Raw genomic sequence first — 15,707 nt, 5'->3', positions numbered from 1 at the left:
TTCAGGCGTGCCCATAGAGAGGGGCAAGTGTACTCCATCTTGTGGCCTAATGTTGGGCAGCGTTGTAGGCAAAAGTTACGTAATCTAACTTAATGTTTAACTCGCTTGATGTATTTATAAATCGTACGTTAAAATAATTGTTGGAGGAGTTTTCTTTGCCTGGACCATTGGTCGCGAACAAGACTGCGGCGCCGAAAACAACGCAGCTCATCCGCGACGTGGTCCACAAGTGGCCGGCCGCGATCACTGATGAAGACGCGCTGAATGCCTGGCGTGCAATGATAAACGCCAGCCCCTATAGTGAAGCAGTTGCGGAAATTGATGCCGCCACTGGCGTCCTTTTGGCATAGCGTGCGAAGCAGTTCACATCTACTATAGTTCATTGGTTGCTTTTATTGGTGTTCGACTGGAATGATCAGCAGTGCAGCACGAAGCATTTGCGCCCGTGAGAAGGCGTTTGAACACTTCCAATGGCACTGCCTGTCTCACCAGACTCAACAAGGTGGTGTGGAAGTCCAACTCTATCACCTGGACTGAAGAAAACTCACAGAAGAAACATCCTGGGAATTTGGCCTACACACAATGCAAGGCCACAAAACCCTGTTGTGCTTCTTGAGGACAGCGTGACTTTAGGAATGCTTGTGAAGTAACAGTTTTAGCTCGTGTTCTACAGGTTCAAGCGAACTGTTAATCAATCTCTTTCACACACTTCTTCTCTATCCTTTCTTATTATTGCCAATTGCTGCCCTCCTCAAGTGTAGCGTAGCCAAACGAGCTAAAGCTGGGTTAACCTCCCAGCCTCTCGTGTTCCATTCTTGATATCTCTCTCTGCCAGATTAAGAAATATGGCTGAGAAAGCCATTTAGACTGACTGCAAACAGTGAGCTAGCTGATGCAACGCGATGAAGCCCTGATGGGGCACTGGTTAGACGCATGTTGCATCGCATAATCCCAGATGAAAATATAAATATTCGTACTTTGCTGCGTCTTCGGACAGCATAAACGCTATTGTGTTTGAACACTCTTATTTGTAAAATACAATATTTTGTGTACTGCTTTTTTGTAGTCGGAAATGCACAACGGCGTTTTGACCACGGTTGTTACCGACTCCACAGTGCCATGTCAATGAGATACTAGGCGACACTTTTGTCAATGTTCTAAATCAGATACTCGACTTTGTCTTCTTTCGGTAGGTGGTCTTCAGTCTTGCACAATCTACAGTGTTTCTTGATGTCGGGGTAGCAAGTCTCACCAGTGCATAGGCACGCTATGTAAAAGTTTTCTCAGTGCATTGTTTTTGCACGCATAGTCCTGAAAGCCACCTAGTTATTTTGCCGTGTTGATTCTCCGCCTCTGGCGAAATCTTGTTGTAGTTTTTCAAACAATATAAGTACAGTGTGTTCCAAACAAACTTCCCCGATTATAAGCCCTCTAGTAGGATCTCATCAGCTGCATAGCCTAAGACAAGTGTATTTGTTCAGCCACTCTCTAACACTTTCATCTCTTTCGCTCAGCTCTGAACCGTGGTGCCAGGCATCGTCGAAGAATAGCTCTAGATGAAGGTCTTTTGTGTTGTGAGGATTCATCCCTATAAAAATAAAAAAAACAGTGATAACAGCGTTTACGCATCGCTAAAGAGTGCTTCCGTGATCGTACGCCTTTTTCACTGGTGACTTCGTTTTTCACCACGTGCGTCATTACTGTGATGAGGAGACGCCTTCATTTCTAAAATAAGGAATGGTGATTTTAGAATGCATTCGCGTCTAGAAGCTCACTGTACAGACCAGTGTTGCTGTTTTTCTCTCTGAATCTCCCACTTTGTCGTGCCAATGTGAGAACCCATTTCAAGTTGCTCAGCTCGCGTCTCTGCTTTAATAACGTTTACATGGGAAGGACAGTTACTCGCCACCACTAAATGCCCTTACATCAACCATCTTCCAGAAAACAGTTTTAGGCACTGTATTTTTATCTATTTTTAATACGTTTAGGCAATAAAGAAAAACAAGCCCCTAAAGTTTAGTAATTTGTCTTATTGTCTGTTCGTCTTCTTTAATACAGTACGCATCTGCATTTGTATACTTTATACAACGCGGCATAACATTTTATATTATTTGTTATGTGTCATGTTCTATTCATGGTCAAGCTATTTTAAAATGTCAAGTATTTAGATAAGATTTACTATGTGTCTTAATGTATGTAAAAAATTACAATATCGCAATGTTTTCTTGATAGTGACGACGAAAAATGAGATGGCTTGATTAGAATTTGCAAACGTGACTTTGCGAAGGTAGCCTGACAGAACACAACTTCAAAGCTTTAAAAAAAAGCAGGTCAACAGTATATTCCCACATCCTGTAGGTCATATGCAGTAGCTAAGCTGTGAAAACACGTGTTTTTATATGCACATTAAAAAGTTCATACTTACAGCTACAGTAGCTCATGCAGGCTTCGTATGAAACAAATCCATTTGCATTTTTCCCACACCATCCACCCTTGAACCGATAGCAGTTGTTAGCAGTTATGTCGAAATACCAATACGTGCCAAATCCCAAACAGTACGCTGATATTGGCTTTGCGCTGCAGACTGGGTATGGATCGCCTATTCCTGTAAACCAAACATGCGCGGTGCAAGAATAAGCAAATCCAGCATTGCAAACTAAATGGGTATTTGACACAAAAAACATTAATAAAAACTTCACACTATAAAAGTACGAAATTCAAAGAAGTGTACACAGCATCAAGTCTGGTTTAATGAAGATTGCCACCTACGCTCCTAATCTTGAGCTGGCTGAAACTTTAGGAATTTACTGATAGGGAAATAAATAAAGGTACCATGCTCCACATATATCTAGCACTTTGCTTAGGGTATCATTAAGAGTGTAGCAACTGTTCGCACATCTATGGGATAATTCTAATTACATAAAAATTCTGGACACATCAAATGATTTTCAAGAAGAGGCATTGCTATAACATTATTTCTTGAAGTTGGTTGCTGAGTTTAGTTTTGCAGCGAAACCTTGCTGATCTCGTAGATGTTTTCAAGAGCTCATGAATTATGTTGTCATAATTTCTCATTTTTTTTTGTACTGTTGCTTGTTTTGCATTGGTTTCGGACAGCTTGAATGCGTCGATTACTCGGTCGTTTGCTTCGCTGCAGCCGCCTCAGCACGCTCTGTCCCCCCCTCCCCCCTTCCACCATCACCTCACAGCCCTTCCATCACTCTTGGTCTCGGCGCCCTCTAGTAAATCACTCGTCGTGGTTTGCTTTATGAACACTTCACTTGCCTTTTCGACGTTCTGTTTTCCAAAAAAAAAAGAACGTGTGCGCTGTTCGGAAAGTCGAGTAGTTTTAGAGCTGCTTTTCTACCATGACTATGCGATTTCAGTACTGTCGGACAATAAACCTCGCAAAGAGTGTGTTGAACAGAACATTGTTGTATATCCGGGGCACAACTTCGCAATCTCATGGGTAGCTTAAAATGAACACTAAAAGCAAACGAAAAGAATTGTTGCTGGCAACACGTGATAAACGAAAATAAGTTTTTCGTACTTATTGTATGTCGTGTTGACTTTAAACGTTATACCGAACAAACGAAATGAGCGAGCAGTGTTAGAGATGTAGGCATCAAAATTTTCAAATGATATTAAAGTACGCCCGCGCCGGTATAGCGTTACATTTCAGCGGTCTTGGTGCTGTTTTTTTAACAACCACTAGCCGTCTATGCAACTAAAGAGAATGTTCATTTGTGTTCGGTTGTACACCTATCATGCTCCTATGCTTACACTCTGCGTTACAAAGCGTTAATTAGCTGCAACTAAACTTCATTTATGAGAAAAACAAGAGGTGTGCTCAAACACACGTAACTTCTGTGATTTTAAACAGGAACTCTACAAGCAACGGTCTAGCTTTAGGGGGATGTCGCTTGCTGTAGTGTGCCATTAGCTCGCTAAAACTTTTCCTAGTACCAACTCGGGCCCTAGACAAAGACAAATCTCCTGCAGAGTGAAGCCTCCGACTATCACAAATGATGTTTTAAGGCGACTCAAAACTATTTGTAATTTCAAAAATCTTTACTTTAAAAAAAATTACGTCATGTTTAGGGCTGACGGATTGAATTGCGAAGAATAAATAGATTGATTGAAAGAGGAGACGAAGCTGCCCCAAACAGTCCGGCCATTGTTTCCTTCCATAGGTAAACCTAAATTCTGAAAAAAAATTGAAAGGTGTCTTGTTAACTTTCATTCGTTTGTTTTACACGGCTTAGCTGATGACCTCCTGTGCCGTGCTGTAGCTGGTGATAATTGCTGTGTGGTGAACAAAAATTCAAGAGGAGATAAATTTTGTTACTTCTGCTTGTTAAGATATATGGCCCGAGAAAAAAGGTTATGGGGGAGAAAGATTTAAAAGGCCACTCTGAACTTAGCTATAGGGTGTCGTAGTCAAGGCACATGGGGTGATGCGCCTGTTATGCATATATTTGTGTTTCTACCCAAGTTTTCTATAGGTGCCCTGCTCCTTTGAAGAGCACGCATAAACCAACCAACCCACGAGTGCGAAACAGGAAAATAACATTTATGTACTTACGCATACACTCTTTCTTGCACATTACTTCGGTTTCGAAATGGTTGGCGCCTGGAGCGCCACAGTCACCATAGCTGAACATCCTACAGCGCCCAACCAATCCGTCGAAAAACCACGCGAACTTTTTCTGGTGACAGCTGCCAATGCGTGGTTTCTTGAGGCAGTCGGGCATTTTTCGGCCCAAAGGCTCTGAAAAAGTATTAGGCTGCATTAGGTTCGTAAACGCTGTGACCGGGGCAATGATTAGTGCTTTAAAGTTATGGGTTTCTATAACACTCTTTCATAATATAATTTCAGAATTATCTTTACGTTTAACTTTACATTCCCAGGTTCTTTACTCCAAGTTACTCCAGTATTTCAGAAATGATTGACATCCCTGCCTTTCCACTCTCTCCTGTTCATTTCTTCTATCTTTTTTTCTCTGACTGCCTGTTTTTTTTTTTTTTAAAGTTTCCTATTACGAAGAGCGCTTGAATTGCTGTCACAACACCTGGCATGCAACATAGGAATCGCTAAAATCACTTGCACATCATTTCACTACCAAAATTGAGATGTGCTGTCAAGGTAAACAGTACCTCGATAATTATCCTGCATGCTTCCAACTCTTTTGAGTTTTTTCAATTTTAGAGAAACTACATTTGTCTGAAATAACTTTAAATTTTAAGATGATTCCATTCGCCAGCTAGCGCACGGAAATATTTTGACCTAGTATCAAGCACCAGCATGTATTTCTTAAAGTGTGTTACCACAATACACAGCAGTTAAAAAGCCGCTGAAGTTCATTTATGTTGCAGTGTCCAGTGCTACCAACATCGCGAGCACCAGTGCTTCATATCAACTTAAGGCTTATAATATTGATAGTAAGCATGTTGCGGTTGGCATCGTTACGCAACTGTAAACACGTGGATATATAACACGTAGGTGGCTGATTAACGTATGTCTTTGCGTGCATTTGTACACATCTTTAGCGGCCCTTTCTATCGGCAAGCTTCGCTTAACATGGAATGCAAAGGCAAGTGGGCTCTGCCGAATTTGATTTTATTTATGGTAACCCCTGCCCAAGACCATTGTGAACACTCGATATGCTGTTTTTTTTTTCTTAATTTCTGTGAAGTTTGATGAAAAAACGTGTACTCACTATTGCATGCAATCATGCATTTCTCTTTGGAGACAAATATGTTCGGTCCAGAACCGCAAAGTCCTTTAGGGTACTGGACACAATCGTTTTTTCTATAGTCGAAAGTCCAGAAATGCTGTAATTCGCGGCAATGGCCTCGTACTAATCGCTGTTGGCATCTCGGTGGTGGTTTCACCATACCAGCTGAAATAAGAAAAATATATTGATAGTGTAAGACAATTGATACAACATAAAAAATTATTCCAACACTGTACGTAATAAAACAACGTGTTTCAACGCTGAATGCCTCGTGAGTTCAGTGTGAATGTTTCATCATTGGAGCTATGACACAACTCTAAATTCTGTTGCCAATAACGCTACAGTCAAAAAAACATATTATTCATAGTGTGAAGTGTCCACTTACGTGTAATTATACCGTTAGCCTGGAATGGGCATGACAAAGTCTAGTTTATTTCATTTCAGGCTTTGCATGACGAGACATACACTAAAGTCGACAAGTGTGCCAATATGCTAATATGTTTTGATCCCCTCAAATGCATATGCCCCTCATCTGGCATCTAGTGCCTTAGAGAAGGTATATTACGAGAATGTTAGAGGCATAAGAGTGATTAACAAAATAAAGTGGCAAGCATGGTGGTACAAAGTAGTCTTCAGAATAATACTAATGGGGGACTACAATGGCGAAAAACGTCACATAACTGACTGATGAAAGTGAATTGTCTAATAATTAACAATCAAAATGTATATTGCACAAAATAAAGTGTAGAAAAAAACCTTTTGAAGTGGCCTGTTTCTGTATCACACCGTCAAACACAATTAGGTAACTACGGTATATAGTTAAACACGAGAGGTTTTCCTGAACTTGCAGTAAACAGTATGTTTTCCATCTTTGTACGTTCCTACAGGGATACGTGACAATACACTTTACTAGCTACAAGGTGCCTCCTGAATATGTGTTTAGGAAGAAATTTTAGATGTCTCATAAAACTAGGCATTACATCATCAATGGTGACCATCCCGCAGCGCCGGGGACGAGTGACGCAAGAAATTACCCAGCGATGACGTCACCATATAACGTCATATTCACGTCACGGATCACTTAACTTTGTAACGTAATAATTTAGTCAAGATTTCATGCGTGAGATAATATGATGCTAGGCCGCATGATGCCGTTGTAGCACGCTTCTTTGAGCGGCCAACATATAGCCAGAAAGCGCGCTACCTCAAAATGAGAAAATGAAAACGGCACTGCACAACGCCATGCAAACCCGCGCAATGATTCCTGCTACCTGATGCATCGGCTCAGAAGAAGAATATGACTTTCACTTTCGAGTCATCTTAGGTGAGTGCATGCACAAGAGTCCTTGTGAATTTTTCTGGGAGAAAAAATTTAAGCTTTAGCGGCCGTAGTGAACAGTCGTCACTATGTTAACGAATACCACTCTCTTCAAGAAAGTAGTGCTTGGAATACTGAGGAATGCTCTAGAGTTCTACGAAATACATCTCGTGCAATGCTGAAAGAAAAAAGAAAAAGTAAAGAGGATAAAGGAAAGCGCTTCACTTTCCTAACAACAGATGTTAACACCAGCGTCAAGGGCATAAAACAACGCAACCCCTTTGTTTTTTTTGTTTTTTTACATGGATCTGGTGGACTCTGTCCTCATATTTATTTCAATAATGCACGATTCTATGAACCTAGTTTTGTGTCGCATAATTTGCCCCACAGTTTAACAGCCAGCTTTCAACTTTTAGGAATTTTTATTCGACGCTTTCACTCACTGTGTACTTTAAAACATTTGTATTGTGCATACACTACATGATATATCTTCAATAGAAATATTTTTCTACTTTAATACATTATGCTTACGGAACACTTGTGCATGTATGAGACTGAAGTACACAATGTATGTAAGTATGAGACTGAAGTACACTATGTAGGTATTAAAAACAGCAATCAGTAATAAAAGCTGCTGTTGAGATACGGCAGTAATAAGTAATCGAACTTCGGAATGAAGACTGGCACTTTGGCATGGTTTTGTCAAATGCACTATGTTGATATTAAATTCACAAAACCAGCATCAATAAGGCGCTCGTCTCGTCAACATTTATACTCTGCTTTCCTCTTTGCACTCTTCTAATATGAGCATGAAACCAGAACCCCCAAAATTTTGTTCCTCTATTAGGAAGAGCAATCGCGTGAAAGAGAGACCGAAAACTCACTGGGCAGATGAGATTAAGAAATTTGCAGAGATTACGAGGACGCAGAGAGCATAGAACTGGGTCAATTGGTGGAACAAGGACGAGGACTGTACCCTGCAGTGAGTGCAGGTACGTGGATAGCGATGGCGATTTCGACAAATTGAGTTACTCTATGTTTAATTACTAGATTGCCTCCTCAATGTGAATAACCCACACAGCCCCTTACTTGCATGCAACTGTAACATTTTTAATGGGGCCATAGAGTTTATTCCCTAATCTAAATATTAGTTATCGATACTTATAATACCTTTTTAACTTTTGCTGCAAAATTGTGTTTCTGTCCCTGTATTCATTGCCATGTATTATGCAACGCCTTTTTCACCTATATAATCCTTTTCTAGCAGAAATAATGTTGGCACAACTATTTAGAACTGTGCAACACCCAATATTACGTTTCTTCAGCTGCGCTAGAACCTGCAATACGAGGCATGACGAGGTGTAATACTATAAAGCAATCCTCAATGTTGGACAGCCATGTGGGCGTTTGGTAATGGTCGACACAGTACCAAATAACTAACCGCACAAATGGTGTGGCTAATTGTCCACCTTTAGTTTCGGACACCCTGGGGATGATTGTATCACTAATTAGAAGCGTAACATTTGTACAACCTGTTTCACACTATAGGAAATATGGTAGCGCGTGGCATCACGATGCGGCCATGATGCGTCCAGCGTGGCAGTTGCGCGCCGGCAGTAGCTCCCGCGCGCACAGACTTTTGAGGAGCGTAGTGTTAAGCGGTTCAACCACGTCGTCTGCCACGGCGGCGCGTGCTAGCTGTATTTTCGGGCAGCTGGAAAATTTTATATTTAATGCGGGAACTCGGTCGACATCACTCATCCCGTACTGTGCGCCTCACTGTAATCCAAAATGAGCTCCTTCATCACTGCCACTGCGGACATGACGAGGTATTGAGCGACGTGGAATGCTTCACGCGTGAATTTCGGCGCCGGCGAGCGAGCGCTGCCTCATCTGATAAAATGTCGTCAAAACTAAGACCTTTCAGGTCGTTATCCTGACCTACAGCACTCCTGAGTTCGTTTTCTATAAGGGACTTTTGAAAGGGGAAAAGAAAGAAATAAGCGCAGCTTCGTTACTGCCTCTCTCTCAATGGAGGGCACCTCCGCAGTTCTGCACAGAGGATGGGGGTAAGGAGGAATCAAAAATGATAGGGAGGAAAGAAAGGTATAGAGATAGAGAGGAGCAGGTAGAGAGCGAGAGGCGCATGGACAGCCACATACGAAATTAAGGTGAAGATAGGAAAGATGGACACGGTACAAGTTCGAGGACGGGGCATCACTCGGCGAAAGTCTTTGTCGGTGTCAGCAGATGGCGTAGGGCGAGCCCAGTCGGCCAGAGCTGAGCTGTAGTCGGAGATCACGAGGGCACAACCGGTTGGCACGATATTCGCTTTCATTTGTTTATTGTATTGAACCTACATAGCTTCACGACAGTCGTTGTAGAGTTCTTCGCTTTTCTTTAGCCAGAAATAAGTATGCACGCACAGTACGTGCTCATTATAGTATGTCCCGTCGCAGCGAACTGCGAGGCACAAACAAAGAAGAGATATACGTGAACGCACTCTGCGTCACGATGTTTTGAAAGAGCAAACAATGTATGCTATCAAACACTGTTTCTAGAACCCCATTACCGCAAGGGAAGGCCGAGAGGTTGGCATTGCGCACGGTTTAATACAGAATACCTGCTTAGTTCCCGCAGCCACTGTAAAATCAGCAGACCGCCCGACAATGCGGCACTGCCGCAGCATGCAGACGATGCGTTTAAACACCACGCTCCTCAAGTGTGTGCGCATGCGCTAGCTCCTGCCGGTGCGTGACTGCAGGGTTGGCCATATCACGATGCCATGTGCTCCGAGATTTCTCCTAAAGCCCGAAACATATGCAGCGTTTTTGCCAGTGTTTTCCCGGCGCCGCTTCTTTCGGTGTCATCGCAGCAACGCCGCCCGAGAGGATGGCAAACCATTAGAAGAGCGCCAAGGCCAGCGTTAGCTCAGCGTCGCACACTGTGTCGAAGAGAATGAACCCGAGACCTCGCAAAGCAATTTCAGTGTCCGTCAATGCAGCAACAACAAATAATCCTGACAATCGGTTTCATGTCTTATTTGCAGTTCTTTGGTGAGAAAAACAAATCTGAATATCATGGAAAGGTGTTTTTTTTTGCTTCTTCTAGCGTAGCTGTTCCGGATAAGAAGACCCTTAAACTCGATATATGCAACCCCTCAGCTTGTAGGTTGTAGATATTTGAGGCCGTGTATTCAGCCAATACACTCAGGCCTGCTAACCCCACCGATGGCGCTCGAAAATGATTCGCAGAAATCCCGACCGCTTCCTCTCGAAGCTTCTGAGGAACAAGATAAGTCAAACACCAGCATCAGTTGAAAATTTTCGGGTCATACAGAGCACGGCGACCACCTAGTAAACCTGAGGCGGGCAGCAGCCATTTTGGCAGCAGTAATGTAGGTGTTGCGTAGTGGAAGTCACTGGCAGCCCTCCGCTGATTGGTTCTCCATTCATCGACTCACTTTCGGCGTCAGCGCCGACGCTGCAGATATCTGATTCTTCCAGAAGTGGACGTTTCAGCCACCGCCACCGGAAGCGTCGGCGTTGAGTGACGCCGGCGTAAGAAACGCCGGAAAAACGCTGCATATGTTTCGGGCTTAACTGTGGAACAGACTGTACAAGCTGGTGCAAGAGGTTGGTTGATTTGCCTATTCCGGAGCAAGTTTCACTCGGCCATGATGAATGAATGTTCACGTTTTAGGGGCGAAGCTTCTTATAGCGTCACCCGTTCATCCCTCGTAGTCGTAGTCGTAGTGTGTAACCAGTCTTACGTTTTGACCTGCAAGGTGGTGCCGGTGGGAGATTTCTTCTGTGCGTTGTTGAACAATAAAAAATTCGTAGCGTTCGCGTCAACTCAAAGCCGAATTCTCCTGTTTCTCATTCCCCATTAGCAGCCATTGGTATGTACATTTAGAAACATCTGACAAGAAAGGGTTGCTACGTTATACTCGCTGGGCGTACCTCCTTCGTTTTAGAAAGGTTTAGCGAGCGTTGGACCGCAGTGCCATGAATACAGTGAACTAGTATATACCATGAAGTCGAGGTGGTTAAAGGTGGGAAGTAGACATGAAGCGCAAGCTGAAAGAAAGTGTGCGTGTGCCACCTCTCGTTTAGTCTTTGGAATGTCCGCTGGATGGTGGTGCTTCTATATCGGGAATATATGATGAAAAGATGCGAGATGGTGTTACATGGGGTGTTGAATATATGGACGAACGGACACACAGACAGATGCATGGACGGACTCACGGATGGCTGCAGCGGTGGATGGACGCATGGATGGACGCAGGGGCGGATGCATGGACGAACGCAGGGACGGACGCACAGATGGACGTGTGGACGCACGAAGAGACGCACGCATGGACGGGCGAATGGACGTACGGATGGTCACACAGACGAATGCATGGACGGACGGATGCTTCGCCCCACTCTCCATCATTCACTCCGTGGATATGCTGCCATTTTCTTTTTTTCGTTACTTTCTTTCGTTCGCTGTTGCTTCAAGCAAGTGAACACTAACATAATTAACGTAATGTCTTCGCCGTAGGCGAAAATGACCGCCGCATAAAGGTGAAACAGAAGAAATTTTAAGATACCGATGCCACGTGCAGCTCCCTAAAACTCAATAAAACATGCTATGGAGAAAGAAATAAGGGCGGGCCCATCAGACAGACAGTTTACTAGTAAGGCTAAACGGGCATGTAGGCCACTGCTCTGAATGTTACGAAAGCTGCAGCAGTTTATGCCCCACTAAACGAGAAAAGTGGGCGCATAGATGGTGTCGACAAGTCCACACTAATGGTCTCGAAACCATTACGCTATCACAGAAGATGTCATGGTTAGAAAATCGGGCAGCTGGCAAATTTCATCGTTACTGCGGGAATTCAGGCCTATATCGCTCATCCCGATCTTTGACTCAGATGTTTTGTGCCAGAAATTCGCCAATCTCAGAGTAATGCAACACTACTTGAAATGCGCAAATCTACTGCGCGTGAGATGAACAAAATAAAAGTGAGAATGTTATGGTAATTTAATGCATTTCTCACTCTGCACTTTTTCTATGACTTGCAAAACATCCAGTCCCCTGTCGCAGAATCTCATGCATTGCCTTGTATGGAGCAGACTTTCAGCTTCCAGTAATAAAGAAAACGTAGCATTCTACCTAATCTTTCTAATCTGTTTTTTACACGTGCCAGAATGAGTTAACGGAGCTGTGCAACACATATGAGCATGCTCAAAACTCCACCAATTGATGGTCGTGGCACAACACGCGAACCATCTATTAGCGCACAGCACGTGACCTGGAATCCAAATGATTTACAGATTCCGCAAGAAATGACTCGCTGTTCTCTCCACAAATTGTGGCATTAACCAAAATGACCAGACCATAAAGTCACACTTTACGGTCTTTATCTCATTTCAGCATCATGAGCAGTTGAGTTACCACGGCGGTCATGGTGAGCCTACATGTTCGCTCTCGCATGCTCATGACCACGCTTAAAGAAAGCCGTGTGTTCGAAGAAGAAAAAAGAAAAGTGGCAAATAACATTAAGTGGAGACAAAGTGACGGAGCTAGTTGCCCCTCTTGTGCTACTCTTCTTCAGTCAACGAGCTCGCTCGAACAATTGCAGAGAGAAGACGTTTGAAGTGTAAGTAACTCTCCACTCATAAACTGGATTCCACAAATTTTCAAGGCAGTCTATTAGTGAGCCATTTAGTCATTATATAGAAAGGCAAGAAGCCATTCAATCATTATATGGAAAAGGGTAGCTGCGTTTTTTTTTTCAAACTTCAAGTGTAAGAGAACCCTAACGCGTTCTTTATATTTTATTATAATCCTGTACCCACGCTATACAGTTAGTTCACGTGTCGTATATTCAGCATGAATGGTAGCCCTGCCTCGCCTTGAGTAGCACACTTTATTCCAATATGGGGTCTCAACCATAGACTAGGTGTTTAGCTTTTGGAAGTTCAGCGCATGTTTGTGAACAACCAATTCAACGTATAGTGTTATTTCTATTGTGGTAACTATCACTGTGCATCATGCTTTGTTCAAGGTAAGCATATTTTTGTTGGTTATTTCAACGACTAGTACTTCTTGTGCTCAGGTAGAAACAGAGTGAAATTTTTTACTTACGCAAGCATGTTTCTCTGCACTTATATTCAGTAACAAAATGGTTTTCGCCACCACTACACTCTCCCCGCTGGAAGCGTTGACACTGCCTATACTCAGGGTCGAAGTACCAATGGTGATGCCTCGGCTGGCAACCTCCAAATACTGGTGTCGGTGGGCATGCCAGCTGGCCTTTTTTCACATTATTCTCTGGAAATGTTTGAAGATTCATTATATCCACGAACAAATGGCACCAGAACATGTGCACTGTATTTGGCTGTGCATAAGGAGAGATGGCGAGTGACAGAGCTTTGCAGAGCGACTGAGCGACACGCGTGATAATTACGCCGAGCAAGAACAGCTTTCTGAATCATAAAGTGAGATGGGCACCAAATAATTGTGCCTTATTTTATGTATTTACAGATGCTTCACGTCATCTCTATCTACGTTAACGAGTTTTAATAGTGCAGAATAATCATAAGGTCAATTCGTGTCAAATGAAACGCAAAAAGCCAGCAAGCTATCTCAATTATATATAGCACGCCGTCCACTCATCACAATGAAAAGGTACACTTGCATCCGGTTTTGCAGCACGACACATATGCGTGCCTGTACATGGTGGTGGCGGAACTTTGCGTTCTATATACCATTGCGAAATCTTGCTCATGGTCTTGCCGCTGTTCGAGTTCCATTTTGCGCCGACAACACGTATTAGGAAAATCACATTACCACATGTTGCATATCACGCCAGGGAAGTGGGCACGTACTGAACAAGCAGTGCACAAACCTGCAGCACGATCGGCACGATAGATGCAAAGTACAATACTATATTGCTAAGTATGTTAATGATTGATTGATTTGTGGGGTTTAACGTCCCAAAACCACTATATGATTATGAGAGACGCCGTAGTGGAGGGCTCCGGAAATTTCGACCACCTGGGGTTCTTTAACGTGCACCCAAATCTGAGCACAGGGGCCTACAACATTTCCGCCTCCATCGGAAATGCAGCCACCACAGCCGGGATTCGTACCCGCGACCTGCGGGTGCTAAGTATGTTACAATGAGGACGCACAGGGACGCCGATGCAAAGAGCCATGGCTGTTTGTTTCGCCACAGTTCACAGTCTGGTTGTTTTACTGGAGCCCCGTTGATCAAGAGCTCTGTAATGCGGTAGCGCATGAGCGCAGTCACGTGATATTATGTCGTAACTTACCGCCGGCTCTTCTTAAATGGCGGTAAAAGTTAGCTTGTGGAATTGGCAGTGGGAACACTAAGAAAGGCGAACTTAGTATCTAGACTTCGAATATATATATATATATATATATATATATATATATATATATATATATATATATATATATATATATATATATATATATATTTATATATATATATGATTCAAAAAAGAAATTCTGTGCGTCCGGTGCAAGTATAATTAGGAATAAAGGAGCACACTTACGAAAACTTGATAGTTGTTTACTCTACGTTGCGGCCGTGGCATGGCCTTCGTCAGGATCCTGATGAAGGCTAAACAACTATCAAATTTTCGTAAGTGTGCTCCTTTATTCCTAAATATATATATATATATATATATATATATATATATATATATATATATATATATATATATATATATATATATATATAATACAGGTGCACTTTCATTTAACAGCGGTACAGAGGTCCAATATGTCGATGGAGAGGTGCCAGATGTGGCGTATTCCTCTCCACCAGCCCTTTATTAACCCAATAGTTGTTTGAAAAGTTTCCGCTGACTCACGTTGGCAGTTCATGCAGAACTCTTTTGTCTGAAAGCCACCTTGTCTTCCACCGCAAATTACATTGCGTTGCGGAAAGCACATTTTCGTACGAGGTTCATACTGCCATGTCTCGTTCACTAGCTGACATCCGCCTTTGATTGGTCGTTGGCGGCAAAGTGCAGCGGTGTGCGGTACAGCTGAAAAAGAAACAAAAAAATGCGGTTAACATAAGAAGTGACCAGAAGATCAGTTGAAGTTAGCTGTCATGTTTAATAAATTAAAGTGAATCGTAATCTCATGCTACTCTACAAGTATAAATGCCTCATTGTGCTGATTGTAGTAGACTCTGGGCAGGCAGACAGCACGAAAAATGCCTGAAATAAAACATAACTCAAAGGAATCGCGTGAAATTTGAGTAGAATCGAAAGTCAATCTATTACCTAATTATTTTCATTATTCCCTGGCAATATTAATTGGCAGGTGATCTCTGTTCTCTAATTTATTGTTTTGCAAGCTCTACACTGACAGCGCCAGCGTCACATATGTTTTTGTTCTGCCCCTCAAAAAGACCTACACCCTAAAGCCATCTTTAAGAGATGGCTACAAAAATGGGTAATATGAATAACGTGAAATAACTGATGAATTGCACTATGTACAATAATGTACGCGACTTGAGATAAGAACTGCGCACTTGTGAAGCCATCTGATTTCTTCTGACCTCTTTAGCCCCACCGCTGATGTTATGAGCACAATCATTGTGTTCTGCCTTAGGGTGAAAA

At 42.7% G+C, this 15,707-nt stretch overlaps 1 protein-coding gene across 2 annotated transcripts in view; it reads right to left on the bottom strand.

Moving 5' to 3' along the window:
* LOC142765648 (papilin-like) overlaps positions 1–15,707 on the bottom strand; it is a 63,804-nt gene that overhangs the window by 1,128 nt on the left and 46,969 nt on the right. For both annotated transcript variants that reach the window (XM_075866990.1, XM_075866989.1), the window contains exons 2-6: positions 14,949–15,125; positions 13,192–13,377; positions 5,721–5,903; positions 4,586–4,771; positions 2,426–2,605 (exon numbers count right to left, since the gene is read on the bottom strand). In XM_075866990.1, the coding sequence (XP_075723105.1) occupies positions 2,426–2,605; positions 4,586–4,771; positions 5,721–5,903; positions 13,192–13,377; positions 14,949–15,125 (912 nt within the window). The remainder of the gene's footprint in view (positions 1–2,425; positions 2,606–4,585; positions 4,772–5,720; positions 5,904–13,191; positions 13,378–14,948; positions 15,126–15,707) is intronic.

The sequence above is a fragment of the Rhipicephalus microplus genome, chromosome 6 (assembly GCF_043290135.1).
Source record: "Rhipicephalus microplus isolate Deutch F79 chromosome 6, USDA_Rmic, whole genome shotgun sequence".
Taxonomy (NCBI): domain Eukaryota; kingdom Metazoa; phylum Arthropoda; class Arachnida; order Ixodida; family Ixodidae; genus Rhipicephalus; species Rhipicephalus microplus.
This window is presented reverse-complemented; position numbering and strand designations above follow the sequence as displayed.